General features: G+C 40.3%; 1 protein-coding gene across 1 annotated transcript in view; it reads left to right on the top strand.

Annotated features, from left to right (window-relative positions):
* Window positions 1–1,641: 1,641 nt before the first annotated feature.
* Window positions 1,642–25,522, top strand: part of maml2 (mastermind like transcriptional coactivator 2) — a 34,251-nt gene continuing 10,370 nt past the window's right edge. Inside the window, exon 1 of the mRNA XM_069161417.1 lies at window positions 1,642–2,909. Coding sequence (XP_069017518.1) covers window positions 2,502–2,909 — 408 coding nt within the window. The 5' untranslated portion in view covers window positions 1,642–2,501. The remainder of the gene's footprint in view (window positions 2,910–25,522) is intronic.

Below are 25,522 nucleotides of genomic sequence, written 5' to 3'. Positions count from 1 at the left end.
GCCTGGACCATGAATAAAAGCTGGATAGCTTTTAACTTGAAAGGAGTTTCTTTTAATTAAACCGAATATAGAAAGTTGCTGCAACCAATTTACCCACAGAAACAGTACTGTCAGGTTGCATTATACGATAATAATATTGGATAGTATCATAAATTCTTAAAGCACTAAACACTTTTGGGAGGGTAACCAACACTGGTATTCACAACATGTGCACATACTTCCAGTATGTTCTGGGGTTAAACTAACCCTAACGTCAGCTTGCTTGTGCCGGGCTGCACGTGGTTCAAGCTGTTGGGTAGGATTGGACTTTCAAAAGCCCTGTTGTGCCGTCGCTTGACTCGGTTCGTGTTGTATTTGTGTGACCTTTGCAGCCAGGCAAACATAATTGTGGGGTTAATATGACGTCAGAATAGCCGCCCGCAGGCGAGAACAGGAACAGTCGAGGGTCTCGCAGTGCCCCCTGGGTAACGTAGTTTGTTTAGAACCTGAATGAAGAGGCCGGAGAAGACAACAAAACAAAACAAGCCCCGCTACAACAAAGAGTGAAATGAAAAGGAGGCGTCACCGCTGACATACACCGGTTTCCACAACGAGTCTTCATCTAGTGGCGGTCTGCAGCCACTAACATCCTCAACTTCAATTAGTAGGTGATGTATTAATTATGTCCGGTTCAGTGAATTACTTTGAGACGGGGTTACAAAATTTTTTTTTTTTAAAAATGAGGCAAAACCAGCTGAAATCACTTTCTTTTGAAAAGTACTAAGTAGCCTAAACTTTCCTCACTTTCACAACGTGTTACTTGTAGGCATATTGTGAACTGTAAAGTGCTGTTGGACAGATATAATTTCAGATAGAGGTGTAAAGATGGCACAGGCAGCCAATCCCAACACGTATGAATGTCATCTGAGGGGGTTAACAAGTAAATTGGCTCTTGTTCACTGAGCTCGATGAAATGTTTTAGATTAAAGTGTAATTTTCCGGCTGGGTGTGAGGTTACATGCGGCAAATAATGTAAGTAACCTATGCTTTATATTGTGCCTTGTAGTGTTGCTGTGTTTTAATATGTGTAACTTGTAGGTAATCCTACCTTTAAACATATATGCTTCTAATTATTTGCAGAAGCTGTTTTTGCACTGTTGCACTTCATTTTTGGGGTGTAAATGTCATGGATATAAATGTGGACTCTACACGTTAATACTGAATCACAACCAAACATCGGCGCTTTTCAGTTCACCTGCACAACTTTCGGTATTTTAAGAATGATTGTTATATTGACACCCGTGGACAAAGTTTTGGAGGACTTTTTAGTGCAACCAAACCGCCTTCAGACTTGGTGATACTGTTGGTAGTTGTGGTTTCCTCTGTGAACCTGCGCGGTCTTTGCGCAAGAAACTCCCAAGAAACAAATCCACTGTTTAAGTGTTTGTATCTGCTGACCGCAGGCCGTCAGTGCTGCATCGGCTTTAGTCTGCAAATGATATTTAACAAAAACATAAAAAGCGAGATCCTTTCCTGTCCTTGCAATTGCAGGACAGTTCACCCTTCACACCACTAGAGTGTGCATTGACCCCGCTGCATCCATTCGAGTGCATCATGTCAAAAGAGGAATGTTCGTACAATGAGGGGTCTGTGTCGCTCCGCTGTTGCCTCGACGCAGCCTACCACACGGACAAACGATTGTCAATGGACTATTTGAGACGGATCTCAATCGGTTTCTGCTCCCCGCGTTTCGGCCGCCTGCTTTCTTGACTCGTTATTTGCAATCAGATCCTTCCTGCCCGGATTGAAAGGGGAACGACACACAAAGAAAGGACTATTTTTCCAAACATAAATGCCGTGCGTCTTGAAGTTTAGCGGATTTTCTGTGGTTTTGTAGATTCTCCTATGTTGGCGACTAATCGCTCACTTTCAATGTATTGTTCCTGGTCTTGCTCTTTGACTGTTTAATAAGTGTGGCACATTCGAGATAAAGTAAGCTGAAAATGTAGCACGGGTGATCCCATCGGTAAAACTGAAGTTGTGCGTGCTGTGGTTTTGAATCATCCAAGGGATTCATATTGAATATAGCCTGTTTTACGTGTGAGCCGAGGTCGAGTCGTTAAGCAAGAGCGGATTTATTACAGCTGTGAGTCCACGAGCCTTTCATGTTTCCAAATCGGTTTACTTTTAATTATAATCCACCATACAAACACTCCCGAGGACTAATACAATTCTGTAACTTTGGGACTTTTTAATGCCGCTGTGGAACATATGAGTTTATCTTACTTTAATGTTCTACCTATTTCCTTGTATTTCCTCCGATCACTCTGACGAGATAATCGTGCAGTGTATTAAGTCGTATCATAGGACACACACAGCCTCTTTCTCTCAACTATCATAGAGCTGTAGTCGAGTATTTTCTTTCACACATGGGATCATAGCCGAGTCCATACGTACGGCCTACTGTGGTCCAGGATAAACTTAGTGGACCTCAGTCTCTAACTTGTCGTGGACCTGCGGGCATGGGAGAGGCGACCCCCGCTCAGTCTGCTGCAGGGACATTCGTACCCATGTTGGGTGTTGGTTTAGGAGCTATGCCCGGTGTCGGCAGCGGGCCGGTGGTGGCCTCCTCCAGAGGCTCCGCGGTGCCTCAGCTGCACAACGCCATAGTGGAGCGTTTGCGCGCCCGCATAGAGCTGTGCAGGAGGCACCACTCCACCTGCGAGAACCGCTACCAGAGGGGTCAGGTCGAGGGCTCTGACCGGGAGCACGAGAGTACGCTTCACCTGCTCAACATCGTCCACCAAGGGCCTGGGAACCGCAAGACAAAGGGCAGCCGGGGATCGAACCATCAACCTCCAGAGTACAACAGGGCTAACGGAGAGCAAAAGGTCTCGGACGGCGAGCAGAAGATTTCTACACGCATAGCGGTGAGTTCTGGGTCATTAGTTCGTGATGGAACTTCACTTTGGTGGTAATTATCACCAATGATTATGACTATGCTGATGATACTGATAATGGTGCTTGTGGGGGTGAGAATGGTGATATGTCCGCTGTTGCTTGTGAAAATGAGCAAACACTTTGAAAAGTTATGGCCAAAAGTCATATGGCTACAAAAGTGAGACCACCAGAGCTTACAAGCATTTACTTCTGCATTGTATTGTTTGCCAAGAGACATCATTACCTCCGTGATAATGTAGGCTATAATGTAATGTTTCTACAAATAACTTTCAAGTTACACAACTTTGACTCTTGGTTAGCACTGACACCTCACAGCAAAAATGATCTGGGTTTGAGTCTTTTTGAGTCTTTGTGGAGCATGAATGTGCTCCCTGCATCTGTGTGGTCGTCTCCGAGTGCTCCGGCTTCCTCCCACAGTCCAAAGCGAGGTTAATTGGTTATTCTATATTGGCTATAGGTGTGAATGTGAGTGTGAATGGTTGTGGGTCTGTCTGGCTCTGTGATGGACTGGCGTCCTTTCCAGGGTGTCTGTCCCCAGCCTTCACACAAAGTTACTTCCCCGGAAGTCAGCTGAAATAAGCTCCAGCCCCCTGTTACCCTGTTCAGTACAAAGTAGGTATATAATGGATGGGAAAAACTTACAGGCATCCATACCAACTGACATAAATGTTAGGACATGTTTAGAAACAACAAGGGCCCTGATATTTCTGATAAAAAAAATGGCCCTCGATAGCAGGATAGAGGATCGCAAAGTTTGTTTGCAAAGTAATCCATTCAAGGAAATGATATTGGGGTCATTGGCGATGTTTTTCATTGACTGCAAATCATGTCAACATTTGTACTGTGCAAGTAATCCAAACAGAAGGATGCAGATGCATTCTGAGGCTTGTTTAAACCATTTAATATGCGCGGTTATCTCATTTTGCAGTACAGAAATGTCAATTTTCTCTGTGTAACATGACTGAACAAATTCTCAAGAGGATGCTTGTAATGGAACAGGGTTTCCACATAAGAGTTTTTATTTTTATTTTTATTTATTTATTTATTTGGCTCTGAGTGCGACTATACAAACTAAATAGTTGAATGACCTTATCCGAGTAATTTCAAGGCCTATTTTGTATATTTTAAAAATCTTCAGAGTAAACAATATTAACAATAACAGAAAATGTAGTTTGCGTGTAACTGTGCTTTTTGAGTGCCTGCGTGCTGATAGGACTGACTTCCTGTATGGCATCTGTTAAGGGAGCAGCCAGTGAAATGTGGGATTTATTTTGTTGCTTTCTTTCATTGGGCATGAGGGAGTTCAGCATCTAGCCTATGAATTATTTCCCAAGCTGCATTTCAATATAATCATGTCAAAAGGGTGAAAGCTTGCAGATGTTCCTTTTCTAGATGTACTTGAGATGCTGGATGGAAAAACAAACAATGTAATATTTCCAGTAAAGCCATAAAAGGGCAGCCATGGTTGCTCTGTAATTTCATTTATTGTCATCACTGGAATTGGGCATGGAATGGCCTCTAATACATGTCATGCACTTATATTAGCTTATCTCTTGATCAAGACATGTCACATACAAGCAAAGTAGATAATCCATGATTTATGGTGGAAATATATAATGCAGTTTATCTCCAAGCCTTGTACGTATTTACTTTGTATGCTGTTAGGTACAGTGGAGCTGTGGAACATGATAGTAGGCAAGACACAACATCATGGATTATGTTGACTGTCTAAAAGAGGTCAGGGAACATCACTATCATTTACCGTTTCTTTTCTACTGACGTTGACTCTAGAGAATCTTGTTCTATATAAAACTGATGAGTCCAGCAGGATGAAGAGGAAATGAAGTCCTGGCATACATGTTTAAACCAAGCCTGAGGTTCATGTTTTTCGCAACTCATGATGATTTGGTGAAGCATAACAGCAGCCACTGCAGAAATCTCCCTTCATGCATGTTTACTGCATCAATCCAGTATTAATACTGCAGAATTATTCCTTTAGATTTATTCAAAATCAGTAAATGGAATAATTCTTGGAACCACATACTTAAAAGATGTATTTTCTTTTTCATGGTTTCTGGCATTAAAGAGTAAAATCTGTGTTTCAAATGTTTCCTGGGGTGCTGCAGTTGTTCACCATACTACATTCCTCCGAATGAAAAAGTAAGACATCTACAATGGTCACATCTGTGCATGTTATTGACTGTTCACATTGGAATTTGTAATGGAAATGTACACCAAGTGAGGGGCAAACAACACAATGGATTATGACTGGCTGCGAGTGCCGAGTGAGCAGCACTTAACAACGGTGCTCATTGAGACCAGATTAACAAAGGATATTCTTTTAGATGAAATTGGAGGAATAGGAAAGAAGAGATGAGAGCTTACTTATCGACTCAGAAAATGATTTTCCATAATGCTTGCATGAACTCACTGAAAGCATTTGGACATGTTTTAGGTAGTTTTTTTTTTATACAATCACTTTTTTTAGTCTTTTCCTTCATACTCTACCTGTATCAGTAAATACAGTCAGCACAGAAATAGGTCACACAGTAGCGCTTACAAAACATTCGCCCTGTATTACATGGAGACATTCCGTTTCATCAGATTGGGATCCAGCAATCATCTTGAACCGTCTGTCAACGATGCAGATAGTGAGTACAGAAACGAAAAAAGACTTAACAAACACCGTTACAGTCTTGCTGCATGCTAGCATGCCATGCATTGTCATGGCCTATTATCGTGTGTTTAACAAATGGCTCACTGAGCACCTTCTTGAAAGATTTGTCGGCAATGAAACTGTTTGAACCACAAGGCCCCCATATAAATGTTTGGAGCCACTGAATACATTTCCTGCACGTGTTTACCTTAAGTCAAACGGGCCTTGAAAAAGCAGTAGGCAGGGGATGCCTGGTGATTAACAGTACTATGGTGCACTGAGGGGACTTTGTTATTACCCAGTGTTGTACTAGTGACAGATCTGAGAACTGGGCTTAGAGCAGCAAGTGCTTGTATGCCGATGTGTTTTCCTGTCTGTATCTTTGCCCACCTGTGACTCTGCACACAGCAGGAGAGTTTTTAGAAGCTGGAGTATGAGGCATGCTTGTCATCTAATGTCTGTAAAAAAAACAACAACAACAACAACAACACACCAGCCACACAAGCAGGCTGATGAATTTTGTTGTCATGTCATCCTCTTTCACCTCTCTATGCTTCCTGTCACTCTACTGTGAGCCACACAGTGTTATTTAAGATTTGTGTGTTAATTCGGCTCAATTGCTGAACCTTAGAAAATTGGTGAGAAATGTTAGTTGTTTTTGTTGACTCATCTGCTGTTCCTCATTTGAAGGTCAAGACCCCCGCAAAAAGGTTTCAAGACTAATCTCGGGGTTGCGGGGTGATTAACAGGATAGGAAAAGCAAAGCAAACTGGTAAACAAAATTATGTTTAGTTTTTCAGGCTTTACGCTTATTTAGCCTTTGGTTAAAAAGTCAGTATATTGAGGTTTAAAAGCTCAAATATTCTTTTATAGTAATTATGTTGGGCCTTTATATTTCAAATACATTTTGGCCGGCTTACATGACATGATTGTTGACCTCTTAATGTATTGTCACTGAAGTAACTACAATTTCCAGCTGACCAGCTGATTGACAGCTTACTGAAATAGCAAGGAGACATTTTTTTTTTTTTTTATCCTTGTACTCTCCTGTGGTCGTGCATGATGGATGAAGGGTGTGCATGTGTATGAGGGTGGGGTGGGGTGTGCACTGTAAGTGTTTCCTGGCATACCCTGTTTGGCTGTTGAACAGCCTGAATCAGAGCTGCCGGTGGTCTGATCTCAGCCTGGCTCGGCTGGGATGTGAAACAATTAGCCCAGGTCCATGGGGGCCACCCACAGTGAAGCCCACTAACTCTACCCAGCCCTGCAGATGCAAAAAGAAACCATGTTCATCCCACGAATCCCTTCTATGTTGTCATGGATGGGCTAAAGTTGTTTTCTTTTAGCAGTAGCTGGCTGTCAGTTGGTCTGAATGCTGAATTACTTTAAGTCCCCTTCAGTGAGACTGAGGAATGGAATTGCTCTGAGTGCTGTTGCTTATTGATAGCATGACTACACTGTAAGCCTGATGTGATTAGGCTTGTCTCATTGTGTAGCATGTAGCCGCGAAATGAGTTGAGCATCCCCATACAGCTCTGATTAAAAGACATTAAGATAGGCCTCCATATATTGTAGTAAAGCCATCGGTTAATCTCCTCCTTCAGTTTGGGATTTGTGCTCATTCCAAGATGTGGTTCAATTCTGCTAATGTGTACTGCATTTTTGAATGTCTTTAAAATGTCCTATAATATAAACGCGAGTTTTTGTAACAAAAAAACACAAACATTTAGGATTGAATAACTGTCACAGTATTCTGTTTGTAATGTAAGGGTGTTTCTTGATAGATCAAAACACTACGCTTAAACTTGTTCAGACAATTATATTACATACCATTGTACAAAATCTGCAGACTTGCGAGATAACAAGTTTTTAGGAATTATACACTTTGGGTTGAAATAAATACATTATCCACGATGTGTTCATGGATTTAATTGAACAATGCAAAACCCACTGTCATGAAAATAAAATACGGCAAGAAATATGATTGAATTTCTGTTTGGTGTCCTGTTAATGACCCCATATAAACGGAAGGGATCATCATTACATTTAGCTCAGAGAAACATGACAGCAGCTTTGTGCTAATACACATCAGTGAGATTTACTGACTTGTGTATTAAAAATTGGGGCCATGTAACCTTTTTTTGGACATTCCACGGTCATGTCCCAGGGCAGTTTATAAACTTTTAGCACCAATTAGATGCATGTAATCACAGCTTTTCATCGAGGAACGCAGATGTTGTAATACCCCACTCTTAAGGCTAATGTTTGTTTGGACACTGTTAGTTTTGTCTTAGTCGATAGCTACTGTATCATCTTGTGCCTAAATTGTGCATACAACAAATCTCTTTATTTCCCATTACACATAGTTTTACGATAACATCAGCATACATCTGTTCTGAACAAAGTAGCTGCAGATACATTTTCTCATCATGATTGCCGTGTCCTCGAGGGACAGTGGGGTACAAGATTTGACTAGTCTTTTTTTTGGTAGCCAACCCAGACCAGTTTTTTAATGGCACGCAGTTTACTGATGACTGGCAATTCTCAGAGGAGCTTTATTTTTCAATCCTTTGCTGACTTTAGTCCTTATTTACTAAAGATGTCTTAGGCTGTGTTTTCAGGCTTACGAACTGCAGCTTTTAATATTATCCAATGTAATGATGGCACAAGTCAGGGTATTCAGTACCTCGTATGTTCGAGTACGATGATTACTGGGTATGTCAAATGACATTTTAAGTGGTTGTCCAAGAGGTCCTGTGTTTGGATTTTCGAGGGCTTCCTTAGTGCTAAGCAGTTGTCCCAGCATTCTTTGTCACTGATTCCAGGAAATCAAAGTACGTATCATTATTATAATTTTTTTTTTTTTTTTTATAGCTCTCTTTACTTTGTCTGTCCAGCCATGGTGGCTGTTGCTACCTACCCAGCTCCAAATGATCTTGAGACCGGAAAACATGCATCACTTCCTGTTCACCAGCGGACTTTTCACAGAAAAGACCTGAGGCACTTGAGTTTTTACAAGAGCAGATGGAGTAAAACCTTTCACGAGCAGAGTGTAAGCTACAACAGATAAGGATGGAGAACAGTAAAAATGTTGTTCAGTGCAAATGAAAAAAGGTATGCAACGTGTGTCGGCCGGCAGAGCAGAGTAAAGGTGGGATTAGAGATTAATACTTACTGATTTACTGAATATTGCTCATTCAGAATCCAAGTCCTGAGAGATGGGAAGAATTGGGTCACATGCATTTCCTTTGTGAAAATGACCTCAAGACTTTACCTGCATTTTTGTTTATATTATGATTACATATGATCAATAGTTATATGTAAAAAAAAAATTATCCATCTAATGTTGTGTAGTTTGATTGGATGATACATTTAATGGTACCTTTGTATCAAAGATCAGTAAATCCAGTGTGGTTAGTTTTAAAAAAAAAAAAAAAAAGACGAGGCTCAGCAAATCGGGTGTCATGCAGCAGCAGCAGCAGCAGCAGCAATGTGTTGGAAATAGTGCTCTGTGAATCTGGGACATCTCTGTACCTGGCAAGATTTGCATTGCCTTCTTCTCCTGAAATGAGCACACTTGCATCCGTTTCTGGACTAATTTCGATTTCAAGTTTCATTCTACCAAAGAAAAAACAGAAAAAGACACAAAATAAGATAACAAAGAAGAATTTATTACTCAAGACTGACTGAAGTTTCCAGACACCCAGCAGGGCCGTAAAGGTGTGTGTCAAATCAATCTGTTATAAAGTATTTTATACAGTACCTTACTCCCCCTCCCCTACTCCCACCCAGTGTCTCGCACACAACCCACCCTGCCGCACACGCCTCATGTTTTATTCAGCAGCCTATGGGAAGGCTGTATCTGTCTTTGAAGAGTGCTGCCAAAATCATAGTAAACCCACCTCATCCTCAGTCTTCAAGGGATGATACAATGTAAGTGGGTACACGCTGATGCTCTTCTAACGGTCCAGGTGGGCCAGGTCTGCTCTGTTGCTTTATGAGATGTATAACAGTCTGACCTTAGGGGTAAATTTGGTCTTTGGTTGTACTGTAACCATGGCCCCGTGCCTGGGTTAAAAGCCTTTCCTCCACAGAGACATCTGCTTGCTGTCCTTGGCTGGTGCCCCCTGGTCTTGAGCAGAGATTGCAAGGCAACAGCATTACCTTCAGACGTTGTGCTAACAGTGTAGAAAATACACATGATCAGCATCAACCTTGCAAACTCTCCTCCCTGGTGGCGCAGTTTGTTGTTTGTGTGTTGAATCTGCTAATTTGTAGTCAGTGTAGTAATGAATAGAAAATCATGCATACTGTACGTGCTTGGCGTTGTTTATTCTCACATGATGAAAACAGCTATAATGTGTTGTGTAATTCTTGGTTGATTAATCCTTTAATTGATCAACAGAAAAGCAGCATATGGTAATGCTGATAGTTTAAATCATCTATTGGGTAAATATGTCAGTGTTGGTTTCATCATCTCAGTTTAAATTTACTGTTGTTACACTTTAGTTTTGGGTGTTTTGGACGGTTGGCCTGATGAGAGATGAGATCTCTGGGAAACTGTAAGCATTTTAAAGCATGTACTGATTTTGCAGTTTGTTGCTGTCTTTGATGTTATTCTGATTTCATATTTATTAACAAATTTAACCTGTAATCTGATAAAGTCACCTAAACTACAATTTGAAAAGGACTTTCAAAATGCTGCACAATTCTTTAAATTCCCTTTGTTATTACGCCAACTGCAAATTAGGCTCTGCAAGAGACTCTTGTGAATATGTGTAGACACTTGTTTCATGTTTTGAATATGAATTACCCCGGTGCTCAGTGTTTTCATGCAAGTGAACATTTTACTGGGTTGAAATACCTCCATTCCCGAGGGGTTTGGATTAGAGAGCCCCCACTGTATCCCTTTGTTGTTGATTTGTGCTTTCAACATGCTCCCAGCTGTTGCCAACACTTTGTTTAAATTTCAAGCAGTATGTGGACCTTGAGATACAACAAAAATCTCATCTGCCCAATTGAAGTCGATGGAGAATTTTAGGATGGCTAATATGCTCCACTGTGGTTGTTAAAATAAATTTGACTGAGGGGAAAAAAAAGCTTGCATTGCTCTTCATCATATGTAATCTAGACATACGACTAAGTATGAAGCTTGGGAAAATCACTTGGCAAGAAAGGACCGTGTTTATGTACGTCTGTATCTTCAGAGGGGCCTTGTAGAGGTATCCTTTAGTGCCTGCTGATTTCTTCTGCTGAGAGTTCTTTGAGGTTTGTCAGGTTTTTCCTGCTTGACTTAATTGAAGAGAGGGCAGGATTGTGTGTGAGGGAAAAAAAAGAAGGGGAGGCGGAGGGTAATGCCTTGGAGTGTCTTTCCACGAGTGCTTTGCTACCCAGTGCTGAAACTGGAACCCTGTGGGAACAAGCAGGTTCAGGTGTATTTCATGTGCAGTGAATTGAGGAGACAAATTGCATGCGAAGTAAAACACTTTGCTGCCTGTTTTAGCCCAGTATTAACAATGAATGAATATATATACATATATACATATATATATATATATATATTGTTTTTTTTGTTTTGTTTTTTTATATACATATTGTGCACCAACTTGACAACTATGAAGGCTTTCTTTCAGTGCTGACAGTTGTGTGCTTGGATAAACAGGAGCTTATCTATAACCGTTCTCACACTTATCTGACGATCAACCACCTGATACGTTCGAGCTTCCTGGACTCGTAGCTTCTGTTGTAAACAGATCAGATTATCACAGTTGAACTGGCTGTGGATCTTCATTTATGTTGCGTTAACACAATATGTCTGTTTTCACCTTGCTGAAGCTCTTTACTTTGACCTTACAAAGCTTTATAGGTTTACTGCAAGATCTATGTATTGTAAAACCAATTGGAGCTCAAATGAAACCAGCTATTTCACTCTTTTGCTCAAGAACAATTGGATTCAGAGCAAAACGGCTATATTTGCAGCAAGATTTCAAACAGCCAATCTCCCCAGGGTCATTACCCTCCTCAGGAAATGAGAAAGTGGGCTCCTGATGTCACTGGCAAACCCTTTGCACAGACTGTTGGGTTAAACTGGGAGGGAGGAGGGAGGAGGGGGGAGGGCCATGCTAGAGCAGAGTTCAGGCATGTTTACGTTACAGCTCAGGATATTTCTCGGAGCCTGGCCAGCCTGCTGAAGTTCCCAGGCTCCACAGTTGCAGAGTGCTGAAAAGAGGCACAAGCATTCACTTTATTCTCCGCTGCTCTCCCTCGCTGTCCTGTGCTCTGGGGTGTAAGTCATAGTTCAACTCCATTTGCATCCTGGTAATGTTCTGTTCTTTGCCTCAGTCATCCTTGGGGATATTATACATGTGAATATATATATGGCAGGTGAAAGTCACAAACCTAGCTGGCATAAACAAGGCTTTCATGCTTAAAATTATGTCGTAGGAATTGTTTTAGAAATGGATGTCACGAACTCGCAGCAAATTCTGCACAGGCATGCAAGGACACATTATTACAGTCTCACCATGTCTAGTCCTTGACGTCTCCTTTTTGTCTTCTTTTTCTTTTGAAGAAAGTGTTTAATATGAATGTCCTTTTGCTCTGTCTCAGCAGTGGCAATAACAATGTCTGACAAAATAGACAGTGAGAAACATGCTCCATCTTTACCAGTGACACCTGAATAATGAGTTAAAATATAGAGATCCCTGGTTAAAACAATGTCATTAGTTTGAGTTTCAGTGGGGACCTCTAAGGAAAATTCCAGTTTCATACAACTTCAATCTTTTTCTTTATTTATTTCTTTATTTTTTTTTTTATTTCAACATTTCTTTTGGTTTTGATGATTGATTTATATGATGTGACATCACTTAAAATAAGTCAGATTCTGCAAAAAAAAACAAAAAAAAAACCAAAGCCCACCACGTCAGACAGTTGACACCAGCCCCAGGTTAACCCAAGTTAGGGGTCTTTTCATTTGACTGCTTGTGTAAAATGCGTCACGGCAAAAAGTCAGCAATGTTATCACAAGAGTACAAAGTACGTACAATTAATTTCTGAAATAAAGTGTAACAACTGGGAATTGTCTTTTACTGGTCAGAATTTCAGAGACTTGCAGACTTGTCTAAGAGAAATTTTAGGGAGCAACTAAATTCTTAATTTTGGGGATAAAACAGATTTAAAATTTAAACCTTTAAAAAAAAAAAAAAAAAAAAAAAAAAAGTCAAATCCTGCTTCAAAGGTTTCAAACTGCTAGACCAGCCTGTCCAGAGCATCCGATACGGGTCTAGAGGAGGAACATAGACGGTCTTGTTTCTTGCGTCCACCCTGCCAATAAAGCTGAGAAGCGGCAGCTGGAATGTTTGTGTTAGTGCTCTGCTGTGGTGAGGTGTCACGGTGCTGAGCAATGCTTTGGCGCCTGCTCTCTCTCCACCTTGCCTGGAGGCACACAGACACTGCTGTTGCATCTACAGCATACACAGTAGTTGAAACCAGGGGAGGATATCTGGTCTCTATCTGTCTATTTGTTAAATCATCTCCAGTCAAGGATTCCCTTTTAGAGTTGAATAATTTTGATCTTCATTACACTAATGCTCCACTTAAAATTATTATTATGTTTTTTTTTTTTTTAGCAAAAATGTTCAGTTAAAACCTTCTTGAATTTATTTGAAGACAAAGTCCTTGCCTGATGTCAAAGTGTAGGATTTTGATTTTCTATCAATTGTATTTTCAACAGTTTTAATCATTTAATCATTTTTAGCAGTGGTATAATTAATGACAATATTGTGTTTTGGAAAAGTAACATTGAGTTTTGCCTTTTTTGGAGCAGGTTAGTTGTGTATGGTTAGATACACCAGCGGACTTTGGTACAAGAGACTGCTGCTTGCTTTCCGTTTCCAAATAAAGTCGGGACAATTTCTCTGAATCGAGTTTACTGTTGCCATGAAGACAAAGGTTGCATACTTTCAAGGACATAATAAGATTAATTAAATAAACACAGTTCAAGTCATCATTTTAACTCAAACCATTATTTTTCCCTAACCAAGAAGGAAACATATTTTAGGAACAAACAATCCTCATGGTTGTATGGGATTGAGGACATGTTGTATATTTCACATTGTAAATGCTATCTGCTGTTTGCATGACAAGTGAGAGGAGTCTGTCTTACTACATGAAAGGGTTATATGCAAAAACATTGAATGTCACACTACAATTGTCTTGCAGACAGTAAAAAGAGTTTTGCTTGAATGATGGATGGGAGGACATTTTCTTTCAACTTCAAAGTTCAAGTCTTTGCTCGAATGTCAACCAATTTTCTAAAGTTTTGTAAACATAACGGCAACCTTTTGTTTTGTTTCTGTAGGAAACTGATCCAACAATCAGATAATATATCAGGAGAAATGCAACGACTTAGATTGTTTTTAATTGTTTGAGGCAGTTTATGTTTTTTTTTTTTTTGTGGATAAGTATTGTGTAGAAGTGTATTTTGAGTTTAAAGAAATGAGAAAAGAGCATTAATAATAATAAGGGAAGTTCAGGGAGAGGGTTCCTGGTGTCTTAGTAAGGGGTTTCATTTTCACCTCCTCTTTCATGAGAAGTCTTTGTACTTGGGAATGGTAATGCAGAAAGGGTTCCTAATAGCTCTTTGATTGTTGCTTTATCGCCACTTAAATAGTACATGTCCTTAATCCATCTTGTAAAGCCAGGTAGTGAATGTTGTCTCCAGAAGATGAGATGAGTCTTACAGCAATTAAGAAGGTGTAGCCTAAAATTACATGGGAGTAGCATGTAAACTGCATTGTGGACTAAATCCAAACGGGGCACAACATCTTTATACAACATGTGTAAGCGTTTAAAAGGTTCAGTCAAGACCAATTCCTATGTGTAGTCTGCTGGTTGGCTTTTACAACACCAGAATACATTTGGATTAAACATTTTCTTTTGAAGTGGATGCTTAAAACAAACTTGTGTTTATCTGACTGTATATTTGGCACAAGGAAGGATTGCAACACAAGTTTGTTTCAAGGATCCAAGGAATCAAGGGTTGCAAAGAAGTATGCAGAACATAAGATCGTGTTAAATTGAATTCTAACAAAATTAAAGAATATGATGAGTGACATACTAAAGAACAAATGCAATAAACAGAGTGAACGGTTCCTGTAATAGGGCCCCTCGAAACATATTTGGGCTGACATGTTCTTTTAAATTAAAATGGGAAATGATCATTAAGCAAGTAAAGGCTCTATCTCCTGCCCACCTGCGTGCAGAGAAAATGGGAAAGTGGGGTTATTATGTGTGTGTATGCATGATAACAAGAAGGAGAAGAGAGAGTGAAGAGAACATTCCTTTCTCACTCCCACTCTCCACCACCACACCCCCATTGCTACTCACTGCCACCCCACCCCCAGTTTCCTTCCTGTGCTTTTTTTAGAGTCTATTGGATGTTTTTCCCACATCCGGCAACAAAGCCAGCCTTTTTATCCCATAATCTAACAGCATGGTGTTCTGTGGTTCAGCTGTATACAGGCATGGTCAATTGTAACAAATTCATTGACTCTAACTTAACCACTCTTTCCTAGCATTATGCCTTCTTTTACTTTAGTTGACAGATGGCTTAGGTCGCCAAGCTGGGTGGAACGTCTCCTTGAAAAACAGAAATTGTTTTTGTCATCTAGTTGAGAATATTTTCTGTAAACGGTGTTTTTTAACAATAAAAAGATACTCTCCAGTACCAAGATATACACTACTCCTGATTTTTGTTTTTTTAATTTACAAGTGCAAGTGCCATGAACATAGAAAACTAAATCAAATCATTTGCCTTTAAAATAGCAGCAGTTCTTCTAAATACATTTCCACACATGTTTTGGAGCTACCTGGCTGGTGAGTTGTTTGAAACATCTGGGAGAACTTGCCACAGTTCTTCTGTGGATTTCGGGTTGGCTCTGTCTTTATTCTTTTCCTGTAATCCCAGACTGACTCCATGATGTTGAAATCAGGGCTCTGTAGGGGCCTTGCCATCTGTTGCAGCACTTATTGTTTATCTTGTGGTTGAAGTTCGGACTCTTAAAGGCTGTATGTTTGGGGTCATTTTCATGTCGTAGAATGATTCCGGGACCTATCGGACATCTCCTCCATCCAGATGGTGTGATGGGATGTGCACGATTATCCCTGTTTTGGATGATGATAGGGGTGTGCCATATGTGATTCATGATAATATCGGGATAATTGTTAACATGATTTAAAAAAAAAAAAAAAACCCATTTTGATAATGGCAATACTCCGAGGTGTTGACGTAATGACGCCATACTGTTACGCAGTGTAACCGAAGGAACGATTATCCAGCAACAAGAATGGCTGAAAGCTGCTGTATTCTACAGGTTTTCAGCTCGGTATGAGAGTTTAATTGATGGTCTCGGCATTGCTCATCTGTTTTTATTCTGCTTCTCCTCTCTCTGATTCATCAAGGACGGCTCCACCCCGGCTCCACACACACAGAGCTCCACACATACACAGCAAATTAGAGGCCCAGGTGAACGATTTGACTCATTATGTTAATAAGTGGCGAAAAAAAGTGCGACAGAAGCCCAATTTTAATTTATTAATGGACAAACGTCGACCTCAAACATTGCTGAATTTGACAACAGTGGCAAGGAAGTAATTGGAAGCTCTGCAGCTGATCATGGTAGCCGTCGTTGCAGAGCAGCAGCTCTCCTGCTGATACAGCTGCACCGGTGCACCCAGCGCTGTGTACACAATCTGAATCTCATCGAGTTACTGTTGGAACTGAGGGACGATTTTTGTTTGGTCGCTGTACGCTGATATATAAATCTGTAATATTTATTTATTTGAAATTGTACGTTATCAAAATTGGTGTTCAAATATTTTCCAGTATTTTTTCATATCGTCAAGAATATCGTTATTGTAAAAATACCCAGATATACTGTGATATTATTTAACGGCCATATCGTTCACCCCTAGATGATGATATGAATATTGCATCTCCCTTTCCTTCTCTGACAGTTTTTCATGCCGCTTTCCAGTTTGGCTGTTGCAAAAAATAGTTCTGAAAGACCATAACCTTGCACTGATAAACTCGCCTCTATTAAACTCGGTAACATTTAGCAAACTGAAAATGATCTACAAGGTAGAGTACAAAAGGAACGGATGGTAACCGCAGCAACGCAAGCCGAACGTACCTGAAGACATTGACAGGGCCTCCTACAGGCAGGTAATGTTCAGGCAGCGTTAACATCACCATGAGTGCTGTGCTGTATCTACACAGAGCGCTTTAGCTGTATTTTTCAGTTTTCCTTCTTACATTTTTTAATTACCTGTAAGCTCATGTTTATACTTCAGGTATCTTTTTTCTGTGTTTTACACCAGAGCTGCCGCTGCTTGTGCGACGCCCGTGTTGGAGCTTTTTCCGGTTTTGTTTTTTTTTTGTTCCTGGTTTGACTCAAACCAGAGCTGCACTTGTAGGATGATGGCTATGGTTTAATGTGTTTTATATCAATGGGACAGTTTTTCCTTCACACAGTAAAAGGAATCTGCAATACAGTACATCTCTACCAATGATTTTTTTTTTTTTTTTTATAGTACCTTTTTAATATAATTGAAAAAGTGGTCCTTGAATGGGCCGCTGACCCGTAGAGTATACACCATTCAAAGATTATATACAAATGTTCTTTTCAAGAGTGAGTACATTATGTCGGAACAACTTTTTAAAGAGCTGAATAAAACACTGCCACTTGTGTTTATCAGCGTGTGTGTATTTGTCCTCATTGTCATTCCCAGTGAATTAATTCCCTTTGTAAGAGGGAATTTTCCCCTCTATTATGCTGCCTTGGCTGAGTTTGAATCACCAGGCTCATCTGTTTTGCCTAAAGTAGTCGAGGCGAGGGGAAAAAAACAGCTGTCTAGTCAGTGAAGGGACGCCTTGCCAGTTGAGCTGTGAAATCCACACAAGTAAGCAGGATAATCTCTTCCACCCAGACCAAATATCATACCCTAGGATGGAAATGCAAATAGTTCCGTGTACACAGCCTTGACCTAACGGGGTATAATTTAATGTGACAGCAGTATAAGGTATGATACACTATCCCAATTCTCATCACATTGGTACTAAAAGTAGATGTTGCCTTTTGTTTTGAATGTCATTTTGCCAACAGTATAAAGAGGTAAAAGGCAGCATTGTCGCATGGTTTTATTAAAGTGTTGCAAACAAGAAGAGTAATAACAACCTCACGCTAGCTGGGGAACACTGCTAGTTTATCTGCTATATGGCAGCCTCTGTCTGCTCGGTTTTTGTTTGGCCAGATTGTGTGCATCCCTTTTTAATCAAATGCTGTGATGATAGCCACATGTTCAGTCAATTCAGTTATATAGACACTACTTAGAACCAACTAGAGTAATAACAGCTGAATTGTACTACATTTCAAAGAGGATGTTCTTTTTATATTTCATTTATTAGTTAAAAGTCTGAGGCTGCTCTGTGTGCATGCATGTCTCTAAACAGAAAGTGCATACGGTAGTAGTAGTGTGGCAATAGTTAGGACAAGGACTTGGCTTTGATACAGTTTATCCAAAATAATCAGCTTTTTACTTCTGATATCAGGTGTGACGGGGGGCCGAGGAGATTTTGTTTTTTGTTTTTTTTCGTTCCACAATAAATCTGCTTAATCAGTCTGAAATCACAACAGTTGCTTTGTGTTTCCTTAACTTTGAATGAATGTCAGTGTTGACATCATGGGAAAGTTTTGTTTTTTTTCTCACTTGGACAGATTACCTGAGAGCAGACTGGGTCCCCCTCTCACCAGCTGCAACATGTAAAAAGACCTAAAGCATCGGTTTACAAGGCCTGCTTGATACACACAGGAGCAGCTTGCATGCAGAAACTTGCTCGGAGAGATATAGGCTTTGCTGCAACCTTGAACTCTCCCTGCCACTGCGAGAGCTAACACGGTAGACAGTCGTGAGCTCACTGCCAACAGGGCTCCGTTGGAAGGCAATTTAGGCAAACCCTCGATGAAAGCCTGCTTATTTTGCATATGGAGAAGATACACATTTTACTTTTAGATTAAAACTGCCCTTGTTATCTTAATTGGGCCAGCAGGAGAGATGTCCCGTTTTCCTTAAATGAAATGCTCGAATGCTGATCAGAAGCTACGTTTCTTTCAAACGTTTTCTTACTTGCACATGCAGTTAAAATATCAGCGCTCATTTGGAGTCTTTTTGGGGGGGGACGGAGGTGAGCGGTGCCTTACAAATTTAAATGCAGTATTCACTTCCCTTTTAGCTTTCTCCTACCTCTATTTCCTAGAAAAAGTATCAAGCTCTTCAGCTGCCAAATGTTCCACTTTCTTTAGTTTCTAACTTTGTCTTGTGTTTTGTACTGAAAATTTAGTATATAAATGTATCATGTTTATTGAATTCAGCTGCCAGAAGGTTCGGCCACATACTGAAACCCGGCAGAGTTAAGAATAAATAGCTGAAATAACATCTGAATGTTTAAACAAACAAAACTTATATTTTAGCTTAGTTTCCATCTTAACTTCGTGAGTCTCCATGGCAACAACAAGCTGTTTTTATCACTTTTTAATGTTGCCTGGGAACCTTTCCATTGTTGTCTGTGCTCCTTGCAGTGTTTCAGTTTTAACTGTGTTTTCTGTACTTGCAGTGCTGTATTTGTGTTTTCTCACACTGGAGCCATCTTTTTGTAATTGTGTTGTCATGTTGGTGAAGATGTTTTCTGTTTTGTTTATCTTCTCAAGCTGCAGTGTGTCAAGCTCTCAGGCCCACCATATTTAAGAACTCTTAAACAGTGACAAGTATGCAGTCACTTTGTTTGGTGTTTTGCCCCATATGTCCATTTATTATTTGTTTTATATAATGATCACAGGTTTTCCTTGGTTTCTAAAAATGAACTAACAGTATGATTCATGACTTCTTGGTATTTAACTCATACCAGCGTTTGAAGCAAGCACTTTGCAAAGTTATTGAGTTCAGCTATTAATTTAGTGTCTTTCCAGATGACTCCCATGGGTTTACATTTTTTTGTGGCATCAAAACTCCTTCTAAACACTTTTCACTAGTTTCAGTAGTGTGAAAAACGATGCTTCTTTAGGACCCAGCTGTCCCCAATCAAATCAACTAGTTTAGAATAATAAAAAAAAAAATTAGTTTTACAGATGATGGTATCTAACTAATAATATCTAAGATATATTACTATCATGTGATGTTATGTTTTGGTCCTTCTGGGAAATGTCAGGCTGATGATAGATTTTTATAGAGGTCGCATATTTTCTGCACCATGATCCCCTGAATGCCCCCACCAACCCCCCCTCACAGACACGCACAGACACACACACACACACACACACATACTCACACACTCACTCTCACTCTTTTTTTTCCCTTGGTTGGAGACAGTGAGCTCTGCAGTGTTTTCTGTGTCCGTCTCCACCAGCGCCGGGCTACACAGACCTTATTTGGAATGTCAGGACTGATAGGAGTGGGAGTCAAACAAAGCTTCCCACTCATTTATTTTTTTCTACTTACCTTCTAGATTCAGCAGTTCCTTTTCAAACTGAACTGGTGGAGGATTGTTTCAGAGCATGAGGGCAGATTCTCCTAATGCGCGTGTATGTGAAAGCTGGGAGAGATGGTAAAACTCAACAAGTATACCCTTTTTCAAGCAGTGGATTTTTCAAAACTTTCTCCATTGAAGCGGTTTAAAACACTAAATGTGTTTCCCTCTCCCTGAAAGCATGTGGCTTATGAAGACCTGGCTGAGTGAGGCAGCATTAGCACAGCATTAACCACTCAGCCCAGGTTTCCCACGGGATAAAAAAAAAAAAATGGATCCTTGTTTCCCGAGGAAATCTCCACAGCAACGCTGCTGAGGAGCACTTTGCTGCAGCCACACCAGATATTGACGAATATTGTTTCCTGATTAGGAACTGCAGTCATTGTGCTTAAAAATGAATTCATAATCCACATAGCTAAGTGATAGGACATAAATAGGACATACAATGACTAAATGTGGTACAATCTAAGACTCATACTTAAGTCTCGTACTGCCAATTGTGATTAATGTGCACTGTTCGCGTGCCTGTTATTAGCTGATGAAGCTACATGGTGGCTCTTTGTAGTAGCCAGAGACATGACTGGAATGGCTCAGGACTGTGTTGCTCAACTCAGCAGTGGCACTGTTGGCTCTCGCCGCGCTGCAGCTGCATGCTGAAGAGCAGCCAGATGTTTGAGATGGTGAAATGAGCCTAGTGAGCAGGAAACGGTTCTGCATGCCATAGGAGTCGTCTTTGAAAACAGGAAGGGAACTTGTTCCCTGCTTATGTGCCTTTTCCTGTGGCATGACCGGAGGCAGGCCTCGTGTTTGAGGGTTGCTGGGGAAAAGGTACTTGTAGTTGTATGGCAAGAGCCTTTTAAGTGTACAAACATTCCAGTAGGGCTTTAGACCTGTTCAACAAAGGATTTGCTTTCAAAGAAAGCTAAAATCATCAGATTGTCTGCAATCACACGTGGGCTCATTTCCACATATTGGTTTCCCCTCTGCAATTGTTACATTTTAGTGTAATGTGATAGTTGACTGGCGTCATATAGCCCAAAGCAGTTTCAAGATTCAGTTTTCAGATATTTTTATTATCCTTGTTTACCTACCTTACTGTAATGAACAGTTCTTACATCCAACTATTAGCGTGGGGATTTGTTTTCATGCTCACAGTGTCTGCAGGGATCGCTCGTGTATATCCACAAAATTTGGAGCTCCATTTGGATATAGCAGTCTTTAGAGCCTTCCACCTCCATTCTTTCGCCATCCTGTCTGTAAATTCACAGATTGTGTTGTGACTACCGGCTTTTAATGTAATTTCAGAAGCAGCAGGTGTTTTCGGGGAAGAAAAAAAACTACTGTGCAGTACTTTTCCAGCACCAAATGGAAGACAGGCACAGCAGGCAACTAGCAACATGTAAAATCCAATATTTCTGTCAGGAGTTGGTGACCACAGTGCAGAACCAGAATACTGAATATAGCAGAGTGAAATGCCAGGTGGCGAGACACATGACTAATACATCTTTTAACATTGCCAACAACATTTTTGTCAACTTAAAAGTTTATGATAAGTCATCGCTTGTGTTCACAACTTGTTTCCGACTGTCTTCATGAAGAAACAAATCTGTTGTTGTAGGTTTAAACCCTGGCTGTTAAGAATGTTCTGATTTATGTTAACCCTCCCACACCCTCAAGCAGTTTCCCACAATGAATATTGTTTCTTACCTCCTGCTAGGCCTTTCAATATAGCAATTGAAAAAAACATGACATCATGGATTATACATCATGTCCTTTCATTTTTGGTGCTCAACATGCTGTACTTAAGATGTGGCGAGAGGGTGTTTCCAGCACTGAGTGTTGAACCAATGAGAATTTACCACTAAATTAAACACGTTAAGCTACCATTTCAGCTTCGCCTGTAATGCAGTTGACAGAATAAGCCCTGTATGTTTATCTGGTGACAGCTCTCAGCTTTTTAAATGGTGGGATACTTTCCCATCCATCCCTTTACTCTCTTTTTAATTGACCAAGTTAGAACGCACAGGACATTGGTCTTTGATATAATTTTTTTGTAAAAAGATGCTGGGGCCGATTTGTGACATCAGAATGTGGCAGTTAAATCTCAAAATGATATTACAGTTTGCTCAGTGTGTTAAGAACAGCAAAACACATCCCGTAGTTTATCGCTTTCAATAATTCATTAAAGGGATCCCTTTTTCTGAAAACTACGGTGTTATATGCGGCACAGGATCGCTCCCGAGTCCAGGGACTCCTCAGTAAATGTCTCTGTGGTTAACAATGACATGTAGATGAGAGGCGACAGCAGTGTCAGGAGCTCTGTGAGCCACATGGCTATGGGTGATGTGATGTGACGGCTTGTCACTGCGATGTTGGTGACCTATGGTACGTTCACAGTGGCGTGGCCTAGCTGGTGCTGCGGTAATGCCTTGACGGAGTCACAGCGCTTCGACTCTCTGTCACTGTATCTGACGGGAGAATATAGTCGGTGACTAGAATGTACAATTGGCCATTCAAACTACCTGACCAGGCCAAGGATAATTTGTGTTTTAAGATAATTAAGATGGGTGCAATCGATTTGTGTTAGAAGTCAACTTGACTAATGACTCAAACCGTCCCAGAGCAGCTTTACATGCCTTGTGTACTCACCCAGTTCATTGTCATGGATGTTACCAGTAACTACAGATTGCAGCGTAGCTTGTAACTTCTTTTAAGGGGGCTGGCATATTTTCTTATGTGGTCCATGCATATTTTGTTCCAGAGATACCACCACTGTGTCCTTTAGCCTTTGGCGTATCACATTAGATATGTCTGGATTGTGAACAAAGGACATGCCAGAGCAAGGACTGATTGGAACACTGGCTTTTAATCTACATTTGGAGAATGGAGAGCTCATATTTGAATGCAAAGTGTCTCTAACAGGATTTTTAGTGTGCAAGCTGCCTTTTATTAAAATAGCAAGTTTCTCTGATGAATGTTGGAGCTAAGCTACAGTAACTGTTCAAAAAAATCTGCCTACAGTAAATATAATGGATGATTTCTCTTCAAAGGAGCTCTTATCATCTCTTCCCATTTCCCAGAGGCTGCCACAAAGCTGCCTCTCTTTTTTTCTTTTTTTTTTTTCCTGCTGCTGCTGCTGCTCATCCTTCTCTTCTGCCTGCTCTCTGGAGGGCAGCCTCAATCTAATACAACTGTGTCAGGAAGTGTGGGGATGCAAAGTGCTGATGAGCCAAAAGTAGCCCACCTCTGCAGTGTGCTACTTTGTCCCAACACACACCAGCCTGATTAGGGGAGTACACCATGAACCTATGTTCACATCCCTGTGCATCCTTATGGCACATTCCCTGCAGAAACAGATTAATATGTTTCTTTTGTTGGCTGAATATGATGAGTCCCTTTTCTGCCTTTAGAAAAAAAAAATGATTTTATCATTTACTGTGTAAAAAAATTAAAAAAAAAAAGAATCAAGCATGTACTGATATTATCATTGTGACACTAAATTAACCACCAAAACTTGTTTTAATGAAATGCTACTGTAGCTGCCATGATTTGACAAGTGGCATCTAATTCTTCCTCTAAATCTTGCTTTAGTAGATTTTTGTTTTGATTTTTGTTTTGTTCTTAATGCTATGAAAATATTTTCTTTAAATCAAAACTACTGTGATTTAAAACCAAAAACGGTTACCTTAAACATAACCTAAAAATGCAAAATTATCAGTATTGATTCAGAATTTTCTGTGCATCTGGCATCTAATCATTGTTATCATGGAACATTTGTATTATTACACAGTACGAGATACATTTCTGATTTGACTATATATTGCCCTGTGAATGTACATAGTCTTATACTCTCAGCTGAGTTATGATGGATATGTTTCAGCTATGGTATCACAGCTTACAGCGTTAGACAGCTAGTACTCACTTTATAATTCAACTAAGCCCTCCACACTTCCACAAGCAGATGAATTTTGTATGACAGCTAATCATTGGCACTGGTCTGAGAGCTCTTGTTCCTTATCTGGAGATAAATGAGCTGAAACCCCCTCTGGCAACAGTGCTCAACCTGCAGAATGGCATAAATATTATGTCTCCCTAGAAACACAACTTATTCCTTTTTTTTTTTTTGGGACTGTTTTTTCCATGTAAAATACCGAGAGGCAGGTCTCTCAGTCTTTGTAGCAGATTGCAACATGTTTCGGGGCTCCGGTGAATAGATCAAAGACTCAATCTTTTGTTGAGCCTCACTCTTGTATTCAAACACGGACACAAAACCTTCGAACATTCTCAAACCTAACCCTTCAAGCATGTATGGCTCTGAGGGCTCTGCCACTGGACTGGCAGATGGTACCAAGAGGCCTGGTGTTTGCGTCCCTGTGATGGTTCACCCGGAGCCCCATCCACAGTGCTCAGCATCACCACACTGCTCGTCTTGACACACAAGCCACCAGCCTTCCAGCGCACATGAATAGATAGCCTCGGCTGACATGGCCAAGGTCAGGTTCCTCACTGCCACAGTCAAGAGGCATCAATAAGCACCAATAAAAAGATTGTGTTTAAAACAAAAATCTAGAACTAAAAATTACAAAAAATCTTTACAACACTGCAGATCATGCCGTTTCCTATTTATTATAGTTGTGGAAACTTTCATTAAGATATTTTCTAAACCTCCAGCAAAGCATTTTTGTTAGTTTTGTTTTTGTATTAAGAAATTATTTAATGAACCTAGACATTGACAGTGAGTAAATTACATTTTGTCAACAGAGAAAATAAATGGAACTAATGCATTCATCGCTAAGATGGTCAGTATGTAATATATACGTTTGATTCTTTCAAGCAGCAGGAGTCACTTTCAAAGTGATTCAGAGCTTCTGCGCTCATTAAATGTTAATCAAAAAATCTATTTTCAGATTACTTGGAGATCAGTCATGAGGATTTCAGGCCAGCTAGGAGGCCACTGCATCCGAGTACTGAGAGTTGAGTGAACAGGATGGTCCTTCTTTGTTGAAAATGTTCGAACAAATAGTGTTTGTGCATGGATGTTAAAGTTTTTTGTAAACTGTAATAGAGGTAGTATCAGATACACGTGCCGGTGATCTAACCTTGAGAAAATCTCAGCTGCACAACGAATTAGGATGCTTCCTCTTAAGTCTTTGTGCATTCCAGTCCATTTCTAAATGGCACAGAAGCAGGAGTGAGGCAACCCTGTCTCAATGGCTTTTTGCAAGACACGCACTGTCCTTTCCATTATTCATGATGTGTTTTCACAGACAGTGCCTTGAACCATGAGGAGTACTCCTGTCTGTCTTCTCCAGAGAGAGCCCTGTGGTATAAGAGAAAGTCTGCAT

This window comes from Embiotoca jacksoni, unplaced genomic scaffold (genome assembly GCF_022577435.1).
Source record: "Embiotoca jacksoni isolate LCO1_2020_lvr unplaced genomic scaffold, fEmbJac1.0.p SCAF_28, whole genome shotgun sequence".
Taxonomy (NCBI): domain Eukaryota; kingdom Metazoa; phylum Chordata; class Actinopteri; family Embiotocidae; genus Embiotoca; species Embiotoca jacksoni.
Note: the sequence above shows the minus strand (reverse complement) of the source record. Positions and strands in the feature narration are given on the sequence as shown.